This window comes from Oryzias melastigma, linkage group LG15 (assembly GCF_002922805.2).
Source record: "Oryzias melastigma strain HK-1 linkage group LG15, ASM292280v2, whole genome shotgun sequence".
Taxonomy (NCBI): domain Eukaryota; kingdom Metazoa; phylum Chordata; class Actinopteri; order Beloniformes; family Adrianichthyidae; genus Oryzias; species Oryzias melastigma.
The window spans coordinates 19,937,975-19,952,638 of record NC_050526.1 but is presented as its reverse complement, the minus strand read 5'-3'; the positions used below and the strand labels follow the sequence as shown (position 1 = coordinate 19,952,638).

The following is a 14,664-nucleotide window of genomic DNA, read 5'->3' as shown; positions in this document are numbered from 1 at the left end:
AACTCTGAAATATTAAAATTCAAGGGACTCATCTTTTGGTGCATCATTCTTATATCATCAGATGTAAAGCATTCATGTCATTAAAAGAGACTCCACTGTTTGTCACAAAAACATGCACACCATATATCAAACACTAAACAGGAATATTGACAAAAAAGTCAAGAAAGTAACAAGTTTTATTTATGTACATCACAACACACAAATTGGATCTATACATAAATATTGCATTTCACCCAAATAAAAATATATTTTGAATTCAAAAGAACCTAAAATCTGATTTTAAAGAGTAAATACAAGTTTGAGCTAAAGAACAGGTAAAAAATAGTGAACTAGAAAATCTTTAAAATACAACTTTAGTGCATTAAAAAAAACTCTTTTTTTAAAACCAAAATAGTTTGAGTAAAATGTCTCCTTTAAAAGCTTCTGTGTTTGTGGATAACCGGTGCAGAATAACAACTGACTGGTAAGAAAGAACAAGAGGTCATCTGCTTAAAAAAAGTTAGGCCAAAACTGAAGATAAACGAGACAGAACTAATGTGACATTTCAACATTTGGAAGCTATTTCTGGTTATAGCACCAACTTGGGTATATCTCAATGATCAACTCTTAACTAGGCACTGATCTGAACTTATTCGGTTGTGCCCTCAGTAACTGGATATTTCAACTAACTCAGTAAAGGACATTTCACGGCAGTGGTTCTGTGAAGGTGGAATGCTGCTCTATCCAGACACTGACCTGAGAAACTAAAGCACTTCAATTCACTAGGAAGGCTGTTCAAACCAAACTGCACAATTTATTGAGGCATCATAAGTGAATTAAAGGACAGATGGAGTGAAAAAGCAAATATTCCTCTACATTCTTACCAGAGTCACAGCTCAAAGCAGAAGTCTTCAGTGGGACTGGCAGGCTGACCTCCACAAACTCCTCTCCTGTGGGTGACTATTAAAGCCTCTCACACTGGTGGCACCACAAAAAAACATTAAGGCAGCTGAAACTTGTCAAATATATAAGAAATACATTAAAGAACAGCTCAGTCTTAATTCTGTTTGGAGTGCATATATGTGAAAACTGCACGTTAACTCTGAGCATTTTTACCAAACTTCCTCTCAAAGTTTCTTTGGTAGCAGTAGAATTTTTATAACCAAAGTCGGACGGCAGTAAAGAGGAGTTCTGCTGGAGGACTTCAGGGTTTAAAGCTTTGGATTTTGAGGCATGAGTATAAAACAAAAGCCTTAAAACCTGAAATACAAAAAGCAGATTAAAAACACCAGCAAGTATTTAGAAGATCACAAAAGACACATGAGGCACTGACACGTCTTTGGAAGAAGATTAAATAACAATCCAGTGAGAAGGATTTCCTGTGCAAAGACAGAGTGGGCTGGCCTTTGGAGAAAGCAGAGTGCTTCCTAAGCACCTCATTTATGGTTTTTAAGCCATGGCTGACGGACAAACAAACAAACAAAAAAAAAAAAACTAATTAGGCCTCCTGATCCTCTAACTGAGAAGCTGGGAAATGAGCAATGGGCTGCAGCTTTGTGACGTGACCGATGCCCTTGGTGGCCCCCTCCCTGAAGAGCACCTTGGCTCCCACCTTCAGATACTCCGGGTGTTTGATGAACTTGAAGAGGACGACTGCTTTCTCGCCTGTTCTCAGCTCCTCCTGTTAAATAAAAGAAAATTCTATCAAAAAAAAAAAAGTTTTTACAAATTTTCATGCAAGAACACATTGTCACATTAAATTGTGACATGAAGGGCACACAAATGTGGAAATTTAGCAAGTTGTTGAAAAATATTGAACATTTTTAACTAAGGGCTGTCAGATTTGTCGCGTTAATTACGCGTTGACTTGACATGTGCGTGACGCCGACAATTTTTTTGACGCATTAATCGCGGATTTTCTCATACGTGGCTTTCCACACCGCGCGCGCAGGCGTCCCCCCTCTAACTCACCGGCTGCTCTCATTACATCACGGGCGGGTCTCCAACCACCGAGCTGCTAGCTAGAACCGGCCCGGCGCAGGACGCGGAGAGCCCCTGCACCCTAACCCGGCTCCGGTTCGCGTCCAGCCGCAGCCGGAGAACGGGGGGCAGTAACAGACTGTGAAACTATCCACAGTGTATCCCGCTTTTCTCAGTCTTTAATGTTTTAAAAAAACGAAGTTAATTGGAAATGATAAATCTCTATTTCATTTATTACTGCAGTTCAGCAGAGGAGGAAAAGATTTGGTCCTGACAAAAAATGAACATGAAAGTGTCATGGAAATTTTATTTTTGATGTGTTTTATTTTATTTTACTGAACGTTGATTGAAGTTTTGAATTTAAAATGCCCTTCACTTGCACTTGGGCTTTTGTTAGGCATTTTATGTTACAGCCTTTTATTGTTAAGAAAGTTCATCTCAATACAATGTTACAAAATAACGTAGTTCTGATGAAAACTATTAATTTTGCCATTCTTGTTTTCATAATTAATGTAGAACTGCTAAATTCCACGAAGTACACATTTTTTTCCTAAAAAAAAAGGCCACATATTAATTTGCGATTAATTGCGAGTTAACTATGGACAATACGATTAATCGCAATTAAAAATTTGAATCGCCTGACAGCTCTATTTTTAACCCTTCTGCTCTCTTTGGGGTCCAGATGACTCCAACCACATATTGATGTGTGATTCCTTCCATGACAAATGGGGACAGGATTTTATGTCTGCCATGGACATTAGTGAAACTCAAAAATCAATGATAAAAAAAAAGTCTTGTGGGGTCCAGATGACCCGACTTTTAATGTAAACAAGCTAAGGAGAGCGGAAAGGTTAAAAGCTTATGCACACTTTTGCAATAAAAACTTACAAAATGGATAAAAATCTAAACGGATCGAAGATAAAACTTTTTTTCTCAAAAAGAATAAGTTTTTTTTTTTTTAAAGAATCCACTTAGTGAAGCTGAAATGTAAAGTTTCTTCCTCAGAAATAAAGCAGCTGACCAAAAATAAATGTGGCAGCACAATCTCAAAGCTCAGGTTACCGCTGTGGATCTATTTTCAGAGTAGGTCAGTGAGGAGGCTAACCTTGCCGTACAAAGCCTCCACTGTCGCGGTCTGTCTCACGTTGCCGATGTGCACAGTAACCTGGAAGCCCTTGTGGAAAGTCTTAGCGTGGAAGAGTAGCACGATCTCTGCCTCAAACATCCAGCAGATGGTGGGATCCATCTCTGGACTCACCATCACCATGCCCTATTAGATGGAAAAACTAACTCAGTCACCGTGCGCTCTTAATAAAAAAAACAAACTCAAAAGATCAAGAGTCTGACCTTTCGGAGCAGCGATCTATCAAAGTTTCCCAGGGCGAGAGTGGCAGCTTGGCCGGCCCTGAGCACCCTGCAGGCCGAGCGGTTCCTCTGGATGCTCCCAACAGTCAACTTGTGGAACTGACCCGACTCTGTGGGTCCTACAACAAGATGATCTCCCTCTCGACAAATACCGCTGCAAAATGAAGAGAGATCACAGAATCAGAATCCTGCTGGTGAATAAAATAAAATAAAATGTCATTCCACTGACCTGTACAGAGTACCTCCCACCACTGTCCCCACCTCTGGAACCGTGTAGATCTCATCAACCTGGAACAAAAGAACTCAAAATTCACTTGATTGTTTTATAGCATTGAACAAAAATGCAGTGGTTCTAGTCTCACCTGGAACTCAGTCAACTGCTGCATCAGCTCCTCCTGCTCCTTACTGTTGCTCAGAGGAGGAATAATGTTGAAGAAGACCTTAAGGAGGTCCAAACTCTCACCACTAACACTGGACAGGGTAAAGATCGGTGTGATACTGTGGAACACAAGACAATGAATCTGTTTAGTCTCAAAATTCTGGTTTTGGATCTGGTTTTATAAAAGCGTCCTACTTTGGGGATAGAGCAAACTGCTGAGCGGCTGTGACGGCGTCGTCGGTACTGTTCACAACCATGGGCACTTTGTTGCAGCCCGGCTGTTTCAAGACGCGCTCCAGCTGCCGCACCGTGCGCTCCACGGTGGCCCACGTGCAGAGGTCCACTTTACTGATGACGATGAAGATGGGGACCTTCAGGGCCATGGCCAGACCCAGGTGCTCTCGGGTTGTACCAGCTGCGTGAGGGGTTACGAAGAGCGGAGGAAGACCACACGTTTAACAGCCTGGTAATGGCGACTTTTTCATACACTTCATAGAAATTCAGTGTTTGACTCCAGACTTTTCTAAGAGGCTGAAACTCAGGAATGCAACCTAAACCGCATTCATCCACTAAAACTTTTAATTGACATAAAAAAAACTGGAAACCAGTTTTGGCACATTTGTGATGAAAGTTAAAACTCCAAGACATCTGTTCCATAAGACATGACCCCAGCAACTAATAAACAGAAAATCAATATTTATTCCCCTTTTTTAAAGGCAAATCAGATCAATCACAACACAGTAACATCATTAGAACAAATCAAAGTGCTGACCTTTCCATGAAGATTGCTTACACAGGAGCTTTTGGACTTACATAAGGCGCCCTTACTACGCATTTCTTCATATCGTTTACTCTGTTTCATAATTAAAGTTGGAACTCTTAGGTTACAGACAGCATGTCCCATCCTGTCTGCGTAGAGCAGAGGATCATGTTCACTCAACCTTATTTTCTCCTGCTTGCCCTACTTAAGAGTAGACATAAATAAGACCACGCCTTAGTGTAACAGTTACAGAAACTATTGCAAATTGGATAAAATGATGAGCTCTAAGTCTTTTAGCGACAGATGTTGAAATACTTTTTCAAAATGTTTTTTTTATTTACAAGAATTATATTTATTACTACTGAGTAACAACAGTAAAAAGGTATGTAAAGTAATCTACTACTAATATAAAAAAACGTAGACAAATATATATTAAAAAGGGGGTTAGAAACATTTCAGAAGTATAATAATTAAAGATCAACTCCTATGAAAATTGTGTTTTTAACATGTTCTTGTGGCATTTTTACAATCATGAAGGACATGTATAAAGAAAATCAAGTTCAAAATTGCATTTTTGAGTTTTTGATTATTTAAATTGTTCTGAATCAGGACCAGAGAAAAAAAAGTTTGAAAACAAAATTTCTATGTGTTTGTGACGTAGAAAATTCACTGAGCTCTGCTCTGAGCTCTCAGCAATGGGAAAGGAAAGGGGAGTGGGGCTGCTCTGCACCAACGGTCCCATCACAACAACAACAGAAGCAAATTTCAAATAAGCTCCTGTCGCTCTGCAGAAACTATGTTCTAGAAAACTATGCAAGTTTTATGATTTTGGTTAAAAACAGCACAATCATAATTAAAAGACCACATAATTATGTTAAAATAACTCAAAATGAACACAGTGGAACTTTAACCTTATGGAAATATCTTTGAGCTCTACACTAAAGGGGTAAAATAAGGGGATCTATAATTCTAAGAAGTTGAGCTCAAAAGTGTCTTATCTCAAAAGTTCACATTAACATTTACTGTACAAATGTTCCTGCCGTTTATAAAAGCCAAACATGAGCACAGCCGGGCCATAGCAACAAATCATTTAAATGCAATGCTTTTAAAAGGCCTGAGGCTTTTATGCAAGTTTGTTATCTGCATTGACTTATGGTTCCCATCAAACCACACCCAAAACAATTCACAGATAAAGCTCAGTGTCAGAGGGAATTGGAGCTTGTGGTGTCGGCTTGAATCTGCTCACAGACAATGTGGGTCCATGCAAAAATCTTCAAAGAAATGACTAAATAAAATCAGTTTGCAATCATTACTTTATGAGAATTAAAGACACTTAAATCTTCAGAGAAAAAAAAAAAAAAACTTTGTAAAATGTTTTCTGCAAAAACATAAGAGTTAAAAAGAACAGGAATGGAAAGTAAAATGGCTGATTAATTTCACTAACATTTTTTTTCTATTGTTAAAAATGGCTAAAATGTTTTTTTAAGTAAACACAGTCATTGTAAACAACCTAAATTTGTCCTACAGCACCAGCAGCTCAGGTTTCAGAGTATGCTTTGTAAATAGAAAGCTTCTTATCTCAGTGGCTCTTAAGACTAAAGGTCTGACTTTGACATCAATAAAATAATATAAATTAATTATAAGTCAATAAATAAAGTATGTTTTTTGTGACTGCAGGAATTGGAATTAGATTAAAGCTTCTAAATGATCTCTGCTATGAAGGGATAATATTTGAGATATTTTGGGATTAGTAGTGCCGGGCAGAGTTGAGGACCCGGAACTGATGGGATGCGGTTGGAAGGCTAGCGTGTTATGTAAGCCCACATATCACATGTCTGCTATATTCCAGGCTGCAGCTGGTTAAAAACACCTTCTGTGTGGAGGTGTGATGTTCGGCTCCAATGTTAGACTGTTCCTGTGAGGTTGTCCTAACAGCTTTAGATTAATCTCGGCTGATGAAAATATTCAGGTCAAACGCGCACATTAAAATAGATACGGTGAGAATAAGGTCAAAGGTGGTCAGTACTAACCAATGCCGGTGTTTGCACTGACGACTAGCATGGCAAAGTCTGGACAGTAGCTGGTGAGGCCGAAGATGGTGGTTTTCAAGTACTTGTGATGACCCGCCAGGTCAATGAAGGTGATCATTTTAGAGGAACTCTCACAAATTTCTTCTGCCGTCCGAGACTCACTGTAATTCACCACCTAGGACAACATCAAGATGATTGAGGATCAGCAAAATGGTGACAGGAATCTGACAGATAAGAAACGAACTACAACTATTTGTAATTGTATTCACATAAGTAGTTCCGTTTTAATTTACGATGCTGGATGTCTCACCTCTCCTTTACTGGTGAAACCAAGGATCTCAAAGCTGATGCTGGAGGTGCGTCCTGTTTGAATCTCATGTAGATGTCTGAAGAGGTTGAGTCTCGCTCTTCCCCGTCCATTGTCCAATTCCCCCTGTGTCAAAACCCCCAAAAGAGTGGACTTCCCCGAGTCCACATTACCCAGCACTGCTACGCGTAGGTCTAAGAACTGCAAGACAATAACAGATCTTAGCAAATTTGAAAATGTTTTTTAATTAAAAATACATCTTCAGTCAAGCCCACCTGCTGATCATCTGGAACCTTGCGAATGAGAACTTCAGCGATATTTCGAGGTACGTCAGAGTCATAATCAACCTCCCTCTGTCTGAGAATTGTGATGTCAGCTCCAATTCTATTACACAAAAAGAGTTCCACAATGTAAATAATAATACAAAGAGTGAAAAATAAATATGTTTTAATTAAATGGACTCACTTTTCTGCAAGCAGGTGGAGGGTTTTCAGAGAAGCTCTCATGTCTTCCTCTGACAGGCCCACGAGCATGCCATTGTCCTCCACACCGATCTGATAGACGGCTTCGCCTCGACCCTCCTGCAGTCGCCACTTCATCTGCGTTGCCAGGTGCTCGAAGCGGTATTGTGTCGGATTTATGAGCTTAAGCTAGAAAAAAGAAAGACTTGACAAATCACCTTTTGATCTAAATAAAAACTGTACAAGAAAGAGCCTGTTGGTGAGTAAAATAAAGGTTATATTTTCGCTTATCTCAAATATAAACATTACTGACAGACTGTAATCACTACAGAATAAAGCACATTTACTCCATGGACTGGCTGATGCACACATGAGTCATTTCAGATATACAAGGATGATGAAACAAGTGCTCTCTGAAAGCAACAAGAGTAAGGAAATTAAAGTGCTGGCTTCGCAGCTGGTTTGCTTACCTTGTATTCTATATTTCCCTCTTCAGCCTGAGAGGAAAACAATAAAAACAAAGAGTCAAAAGGGGAAACAAAAGTATTCAGACAGCAGAGAAGTGCAACAAAAGGCTGGGTAGTTGTTTAAGGACAAAAAAAAGGGCCATGGGGTTGAACAACTAACAAGGTGGATGATGCTACCAACTCATAACGACTAGCGTATTACACAACAACAGTCCGGAATTTGATAAAAGAAAAAGAAATATAACTAATTGCTATAATAATTAATATGCATTAAATAACACTGTATGGAAGGTGTTCAATGTATATCAAGAGACAAACGAGTCAATAAGTTGTGGATTACTATTAAAAATAAATCTAATTCAGGCTTTTTGCTTCAGCTACAAATGTAAATACACTGCCATTTTGCTTTTGGGATGGTTAATTAAAGAATCATGTATTTGCTATAAATCGCGTATTACAAACAAGTATTTAAGGAAGTTAAGTCTATGAATATACTTTGTTTATTGCTTAGATATAGTGGGTACATGTCCAGGCAAGTAATGTTGACCTTCTCTAGCTTGACCGGCGGTATTCCCGCCCCTTATTTACAAACACAGCTGTTCCTCTTTTGCTAGCTAGCAAAGTTAGCCGCCAAGTAGGACGATAGCTGTTGTTGTTTTGTTTTTAAGTAACGGAAAACTTTTGACCTTCTTAGTTACATGGGTTTACGTCGTCCCAAATTCTAAAATGAATCGAAATGTAGACTTTAAAAAGTATAACTACTTTTTATTTATGTTTCTATATTCATTTTTCTTTTAACCCAACGACTATTATACGTGTCACTGCAGAGCAAAGCTAACACCAGCAACAGGAAATGCTATTTGGAAGATTTGCATAAAAAAAACAAAGCAAACAATAAGCTATTTTTACGTCTAGATTGTATCCTTTCGAAACACACCATACATTAAATTTAATTCTTACCTCTGGAGGAAGGTATGGGGTGTTATTGCTTGGTTTGAAGCTGCGGGAAAATCGGGCTTTTGCTCTCTTGCTTTTTGTTGAAGCCTTTTTTGAGATACTTCCAAGGCTACTTCCCGGCTTGTTGTTGAATGAAGCTCCTTGAGATCCAGAGCCGGTTCCATTTCCTGAACCAAAAAACTCCGAAACGCGCGCATCCATTTGGCTTTTTTAGTAACCGCCGGGTCTGTAGACGAGCCTCCCGCGACTAGTGCAGATTCGAAGCTAGAAATGTTAAAATGTAGCCCAGAACAGACATTTAAATTGTGGTTTGGTCATAAATTACCATTTTAGTGGTACTCTACGTCCATACGGAGTTAAAAGAAGAGACTAAACCCTCCTAAAAAACTCTACAAACAAAGCAACATCACCTTCCGAGACTACAGCTTTGAGTTTACACTGTGCCTACGTCATAGTCAAAAGTCGGAAGGTGCGCTTGATTTGCTTAACATTAAAGCGCGGATGAGTGTGTTTCTCCTCTCCGGCTTGCATTCTGTTAGCCAGGGGGTTAAACTCCGCCCAAATTAGCAGGCAAGGTTATTAAAGCATAACGACGTTTTGAAAAACGGAAATGGTTTGCAGGGCTTTGCATCAGACTCAAAAGGAGGTGGGTGTTTGTTTACATACAATCATAATAATAAAAAAATCAGATTGGAAAAAAAAAACAATAGAGAATATTAAATTTGACTATTAATACACAAAAAACATGACAGGATTGTTTTTAAATATTTTTAAATATCTATTTAATATTATGCATTTTTCTTTTGAATAGCCCTCATAATAAAAATATAATGATATATAAAATCAAGAAAATAAATAAGTCACAAGTAACTCAATAAGGAAAATAAAAAAGAAACATAAAAAACAGTTAAAACAAACAATTGAACAAAAATATAAGTACTTAAGTACCGTATTTTTCGGACTATAAGTCGCACCGGAGTATAAGTCGCAGGGGCCAAAAAATGAATAATGAAGAAGAAAAAACCATATATAAGTCGCACCGGAGTATAAGTCGCATTTTTTTCAAGTAATTTATTTTACAAACTGGTTGAAAAAAACGATATTACATCATCCTGGAAGGTAAGTTATAACATTCATAAGTGAATAGAAAACAGGCTGAATATGTGTCAACACATATTCACATATTAGCATCGTGAAAAAAACGAAAAGGTGTAGCATTTATATAACATAACAGTTTTATTTAACTATAGACTCATCAACTTTGTATCTTTACTGTAATTAATTGCACGCAATCTCACTCCATATCACTAAATCCGTTAAATTCTTCGTCCTCTGTGTCACGTCTGAATAACTAAAGTAAATAAAGTAATTGCATAGATCACCATAAGAGGGCACTCTAGACTTACGGTCCATATCTCATCATTAAAAATTCGTATATAAGTCGCACTGGAGTATAAGTCGCAGGGACATTCAATCTATGAAAAAAACCGCGACTTATAGTCCGGAAAATACGGTAATAATAAATATATAAATATTTCATGTGAATCGAATCACTATACGTATAAGAGTGCTGTCAGTGTTTTAAAGCAAAGCAGATTAATTTTAGAAATAAGAATAAAAATACCAACAAAATCGACTAAAATCAGTTCTTTTAGTGACAATAAATAAGATCTATTTGTGCCAAATTTGATAGATTTTTTTTTCTTAATCGGTAAGTTAGCTTTTCCATTCTAAATATTTCCAAGACGGTTTCAAACCAGTCATCCAGTTTCTCTTGACTCTGGCTCAGCCAGTTTCATGATATGTTTTTTTTTAGATGTGGCCAAAAGAAGCTCTAACAAATTTATTTCCTTCCTGCATTAAACAAAATGATACAGAACCTTAAAGGAAAAGGGTATTGGAATGTTGAAAATATAAATCAGGGAGGTATGGGTATCTTTCCAAAAATGTCTTTAAACTGGGACAATCTCAAAAAATATGGCAATGAATTAAAGGAGAATTTTTAGAAAAAAAAAAGTTACCATAAAAAACTATTCATTTCAAGTTTGGGAGACACAAACATCCAACCGTGTCCTTGCTGGAGCCTGTTTAAGCTTTCTTAGACTGATAGCTGGATTACTATGTTAAACTTCCCAGCTGTTTTCTTTTAAATGCACTTAAAAAGAATGTCTAAGAGGTACACATCCTTTAAATTTGACTCAGTTTGTCGAAAACATCAGTCTCAGACATCAGCAATATGTCTGTAATCAGTTTATTGAGATCTAAAATTAATTTTATTTAATGCAAACTAATAAGTTTAATGCTAGATACAAAAATGTTATTGTAATTTGTTCTTGGTTTGCTTTTTTGCTGCCTAAAAAAAGGTTTTCCTGAGCTCAGAGTTTTATTGTTTTTATGAACAGAGACCTCTTGTTATTGCAGAGAGAGTATTCAAGTCTCCTGTGGGAGTGAAATAGTTCCACAGTCTGGCATTTCCAACTCTCCTCTCTGATTGGCCAGAGAAAAATCTGATGTGGGGGCTTTGCCCAGTCTGTCCAGACTGAGAGTTGTTTTAGTGGCAATTCGCCTTTTTTAAGCCTCCACATCACACAGTTCAGAGTTTTAGTTTGTGATCGACATGAATTATTCATTGGGGGTTCTTCTCTGTGTTGGACTTTTGCACCAAACTGCATGGAGTGTCTTCATGGATAAACTAGCAGATAAGAAGATCTGTGGCGATGCAGAATGTTCATGTAAGTCAGTCATGCAAGTGAATGCTGAAACATAAAAATTTAAGCTATTGATGTTGTATCTTTTTTTTATTATAGACGTTCTTAGCATGGCCACCGCTTTGGATGACTTCATAGCTCCTGACTGCAGGTTCATCAACATCAAGAAAGGCCAGATGGTCTACGTGTATTCTAAACTCATACCAGCAGAGGGCAGTGGAGTCTTCTGGTCTGGAAGTGTATGTTCATTCATTTTGTTTATTAAAACTGCTTGTTACAAAATCTACAAAGTTTTTCTTTTTGTATTTTCAGAGTGTTAAGAAACAAATTTTCTCAAATATCCTGAAATATGTGTGGACGTTGCATTCTGTCAGTCTTAATGAAACAGGTGATGACATGGTAAAACGTGAACCATCATCCTTTTTTATTTATTTTTTTGTCAGGTGTACAGCGAGCGCTATGTAGACCAGATGGGCAGAATCGGATATTTCCCTTCAACGATTGTTAAGGAGACAAACAAATTTTCTGACAACACAATATCCATGCAAACAACCGTGAGTTCATCTTTTGTACGTCTTATTCAACAAGAAATTGTGCATTTAATTTAAGTTTTATGTCTTTTTTGTGTGTAGGACATGGACTTCTACTGTGAATAAGGCATTGCAGACCAAGTGACAAGTCTTTGTTTTATTAAAAATGACTTTTTTTGATAGTGACGCAAGCATATGTATCATTATATCCTGCAGTTTAGATTATAACCTGCCGTGGATCACTTTAAAACAGCATTAGAGGATGTCTGCTACTTCCTTTGCCTGTTAGAAGTGTGACGTTAGGCTGATAATTGCACCAAGTTGTCATGTTAAATGTCCAAAGCAAATTAAAAAGCTTCCAATGGCTGATAGAGACAGCGGAGAGCAGAAGCTGAGTTACTGCAGGAGGAAGATGAAGCATAAACACCGGGTCACAGGCACACAGCTACACATTATGACTGAGATAATTAGTGGCAACCGAGACCAGGTAGAATAACAGCAAAAACACACAAATAAAATGACTTTGCAAATGAAAAGCAAAAGATTTGACATGGGTAATTGTAAAAAAAAAAAAAAAAAACTATGATAAAAAAATAAAAGTAGAATATTTATTTCTTAAAGATATGTGGGTTCGGAAATGACCACAAATGTGAGTAGAACTTATATGTAACTAAGTGAAATTGATGGGATCATTTACATTTATCAAAGTTTCTAAAGTTTTTTTTTTTTTAAATAATAATCCTTGAATATATTTGTATATTTTAACATATAATGCAGCAAATCTCTTATGATATGCAGGATGTAGTTTTTTTTGTTGTGGATACCTAAATGGAACAAGAATAAAGACATGATTGTCATTATCATGAAAAAAGATGAAAAATCTTATTTAGTCACTACCAAGTTTCCGTTCTTTCTCTAAATTGCTTAATTTTACCAAAAAATATATTTATAAATATTTTCAAATAAATATCAATTGTAATTTTTATAAACATAATTTTGTTATTTTTAAATTATACAGAAAAAAACACATCCCTTGGTGAAAATACAAAAAAAGTATTCATAAAAAATCAGTCTTGTTCTGGTCATTGAAAGAATCATGAATCAAGTTATTTAAAATATTGCAATTCTAACATAAAAAATGATTTCAAATTGCAGTTTTTTCTAACAGAGATGATTTATATTGTCCATTTTATTAGCTTTACTGTTGTGTCACAGCTTCAGACACTCGTGCTTGCACATGTATTACAACAGAATCAAATATGACCTTGCTGTTTTTATAACATTTTTTTATAAAACTGTTATAAAGTTCTATCAGGCTGCATATAGTTTTATGGTTGTTTCTTTTAAGTATTTCTGCTTTACAGTTAATAAAAAAAATATGTAGAAAAGCTAACGTGTAACCTTGAATTTTATGGTTGAGTTCATGATGTTTTGGCTGTCTCTTATGTATCAGTCCCAGCATAATCCACTCACTTACTCCCCCACCCCACAAGTCCAAGTGATGATTAAACCGTGCCTGTCAGTCATTTCGGTGTCTTTGTAAAGCATGATTAAAGTCTGTTTGTGATTAGTTTTGCATCATCAGTTCCTTTCTGTGCCACGGCACTAACCCAGATATGGCGGTGAATGTGGCACCTCTATGAAATCTTCAGTGGATTATGAAAGACGTTTCATTTTGACAACAGAAGACTCAGCCATTTTCCTCAGAGCTGCCATTTCACTCCTCCACAAAAGCCCTCAGACTGGAGCTGAATTCATTGATTTTTTTCAGGCCCCGGCAAATACATCATTTTCATTTGCTTATGTACTTTTTTGACCCGAGGCTCTCCGAGAGGGGTACGCTTACAAGTTCAGGAGACACGGATTTCATGCGTTCGATCATCCTCCCTTGATTTCTACCGCCTGAAATCAATTCCAGTTCTAATGCTAAATGCCACTCAGCAGAAATGTACCTGGTCTTTTTTAGTGGCAAAGTCTGGTTAATAAATAAGAATAAAAGAAAAGTTACGTCAGACTGTGTGCAATCATTATATGGTAACAATTCAGTGGATAATAGTGCAAAGTTCAGCATCTATTCAACTGAATCTGACAGTAAATATGCATAAAAAATACCTAAACTGCAACAAGTTGAGTCAATCTTCAGACAGACAGCTGCAGCTTTAGGGTGTTACTATGGTGACAGGCAGGGATTTTGTGACAGCGGTGATTGATGTCTGTCCGTGCTTATGTGTGAAGGCCCCACATGCACTTCCTGCACACAAGCTTAAAGGAGCATTCACAACAGTCAAGCTACAGATTTTCTTCTTCTGTCACGCTAACGTCCATGCAGCCAGCAGCAGTGTCCTTTGAGGCAAAAAAAAAAAAAAGCTGCAGGTGTGGTTTGAATATAAATGTTGTATATTTAAAGTTGGAAAACATCACAGTTTTTTCTTTCTACTTTGACAATTTGTTGTATGATAACCAGCAAATATCATTTTAAGCTGGGGAGAGCATGCACAACACACAGCAGGACACAAAAATGAGAGTTATTCTTGGCAAATTACACGTTCAACAGAACAAAACTGAAGGAAAATAATAAAAAAAAAATGTAAAAAAAATGTGAAAAGTAAAACTATGAATCCCAAGACCATAGAAAACTCTGGATAAACATTTTTGGTTAAAGCATTGTAATTGTTCAGAGCCCTTAAAGCATATATATCAAAGTCAAGGCCTAGTTTCTATTTGGTATGCACCAGGTACTA

At 37.1% G+C, this 14,664-nt stretch overlaps 2 protein-coding genes across 2 annotated transcripts; one reads left to right on the top strand and one right to left on the bottom strand.

The window, feature by feature from the left end:
• Nucleotides 1-158: 158 nt before the first annotated feature.
• gtpbp2a (GTP binding protein 2a) lies at nt 159-9,379 on the bottom strand. The gene is made up of 12 exons (XM_024296755.2): nt 8,689-9,379; nt 7,732-7,758; nt 7,266-7,450; nt 7,076-7,184; nt 6,804-7,001; nt 6,494-6,668; nt 3,899-4,118; nt 3,687-3,822; nt 3,554-3,612; nt 3,307-3,478; nt 3,065-3,229; nt 159-1,660 (listed from the first exon to the last, which is right to left on the bottom strand). The coding sequence occupies exons 1-12, from the start codon at nt 8,884-8,886 to the stop codon at nt 1,478-1,480; spliced, it is 1,827 nt and encodes a 608-aa protein (XP_024152523.1). The 5' UTR covers nt 8,887-9,379; the 3' UTR covers nt 159-1,477.
• Nucleotides 9,380-10,889: 1,510 nt separating this feature from the next.
• LOC112161551 (otoraplin) lies at nt 10,890-13,493 on the top strand. The gene is made up of 4 exons (XM_024296760.2): nt 10,890-11,417; nt 11,493-11,632; nt 11,837-11,947; nt 12,026-13,493. The coding sequence occupies exons 1-4, from the start codon at nt 11,303-11,305 to the stop codon at nt 12,047-12,049; spliced, it is 390 nt and encodes a 129-aa protein (XP_024152528.1). The 5' UTR covers nt 10,890-11,302; the 3' UTR covers nt 12,050-13,493.
• Nucleotides 13,494-14,664: the final 1,171 nt, after the last annotated feature.

Excerpts from the sequence above, each read along its gene's own strand:
- LOC112161551 (XM_024296760.2), top strand. The coding sequence starts at position 11,303 with ATGAATTATTCATTGGGGGTTCTTCTCTGTGTTGGACTTTTGCACCAA. Across the intron at positions 11,418-11,492 it reads TGGCGATGCAGAATGTTCAT|ACGTTCTTAGCATGGCCACC; the intron begins GTAAGTCAGTCA and ends TTTTTATTATAG. Across the intron at positions 11,633-11,836 it reads GAGTCTTCTGGTCTGGAAGT|GTGTACAGCGAGCGCTATGT; the intron begins GTATGTTCATTC and ends TTTTTTTGTCAG.
- gtpbp2a (XM_024296755.2), bottom strand. The coding sequence starts at position 8,886 with ATGGATGCGCGCGTTTCGGAGTTTTTTGGTTCAGGAAATGGAACCGGC. Across the intron at positions 7,002-7,075 it reads AGGTTCCAGATGATCAGCAG|TTCTTAGACCTACGCGTAGC; the intron begins GTGGGCTTGACT and ends ATTGTCTTGCAG. Across the intron at positions 3,823-3,898 it reads CAGTTTGCTCTATCCCCAAA|TATCACACCGATCTTTACCC; the intron begins GTAGGACGCTTT and ends TGTGTTCCACAG.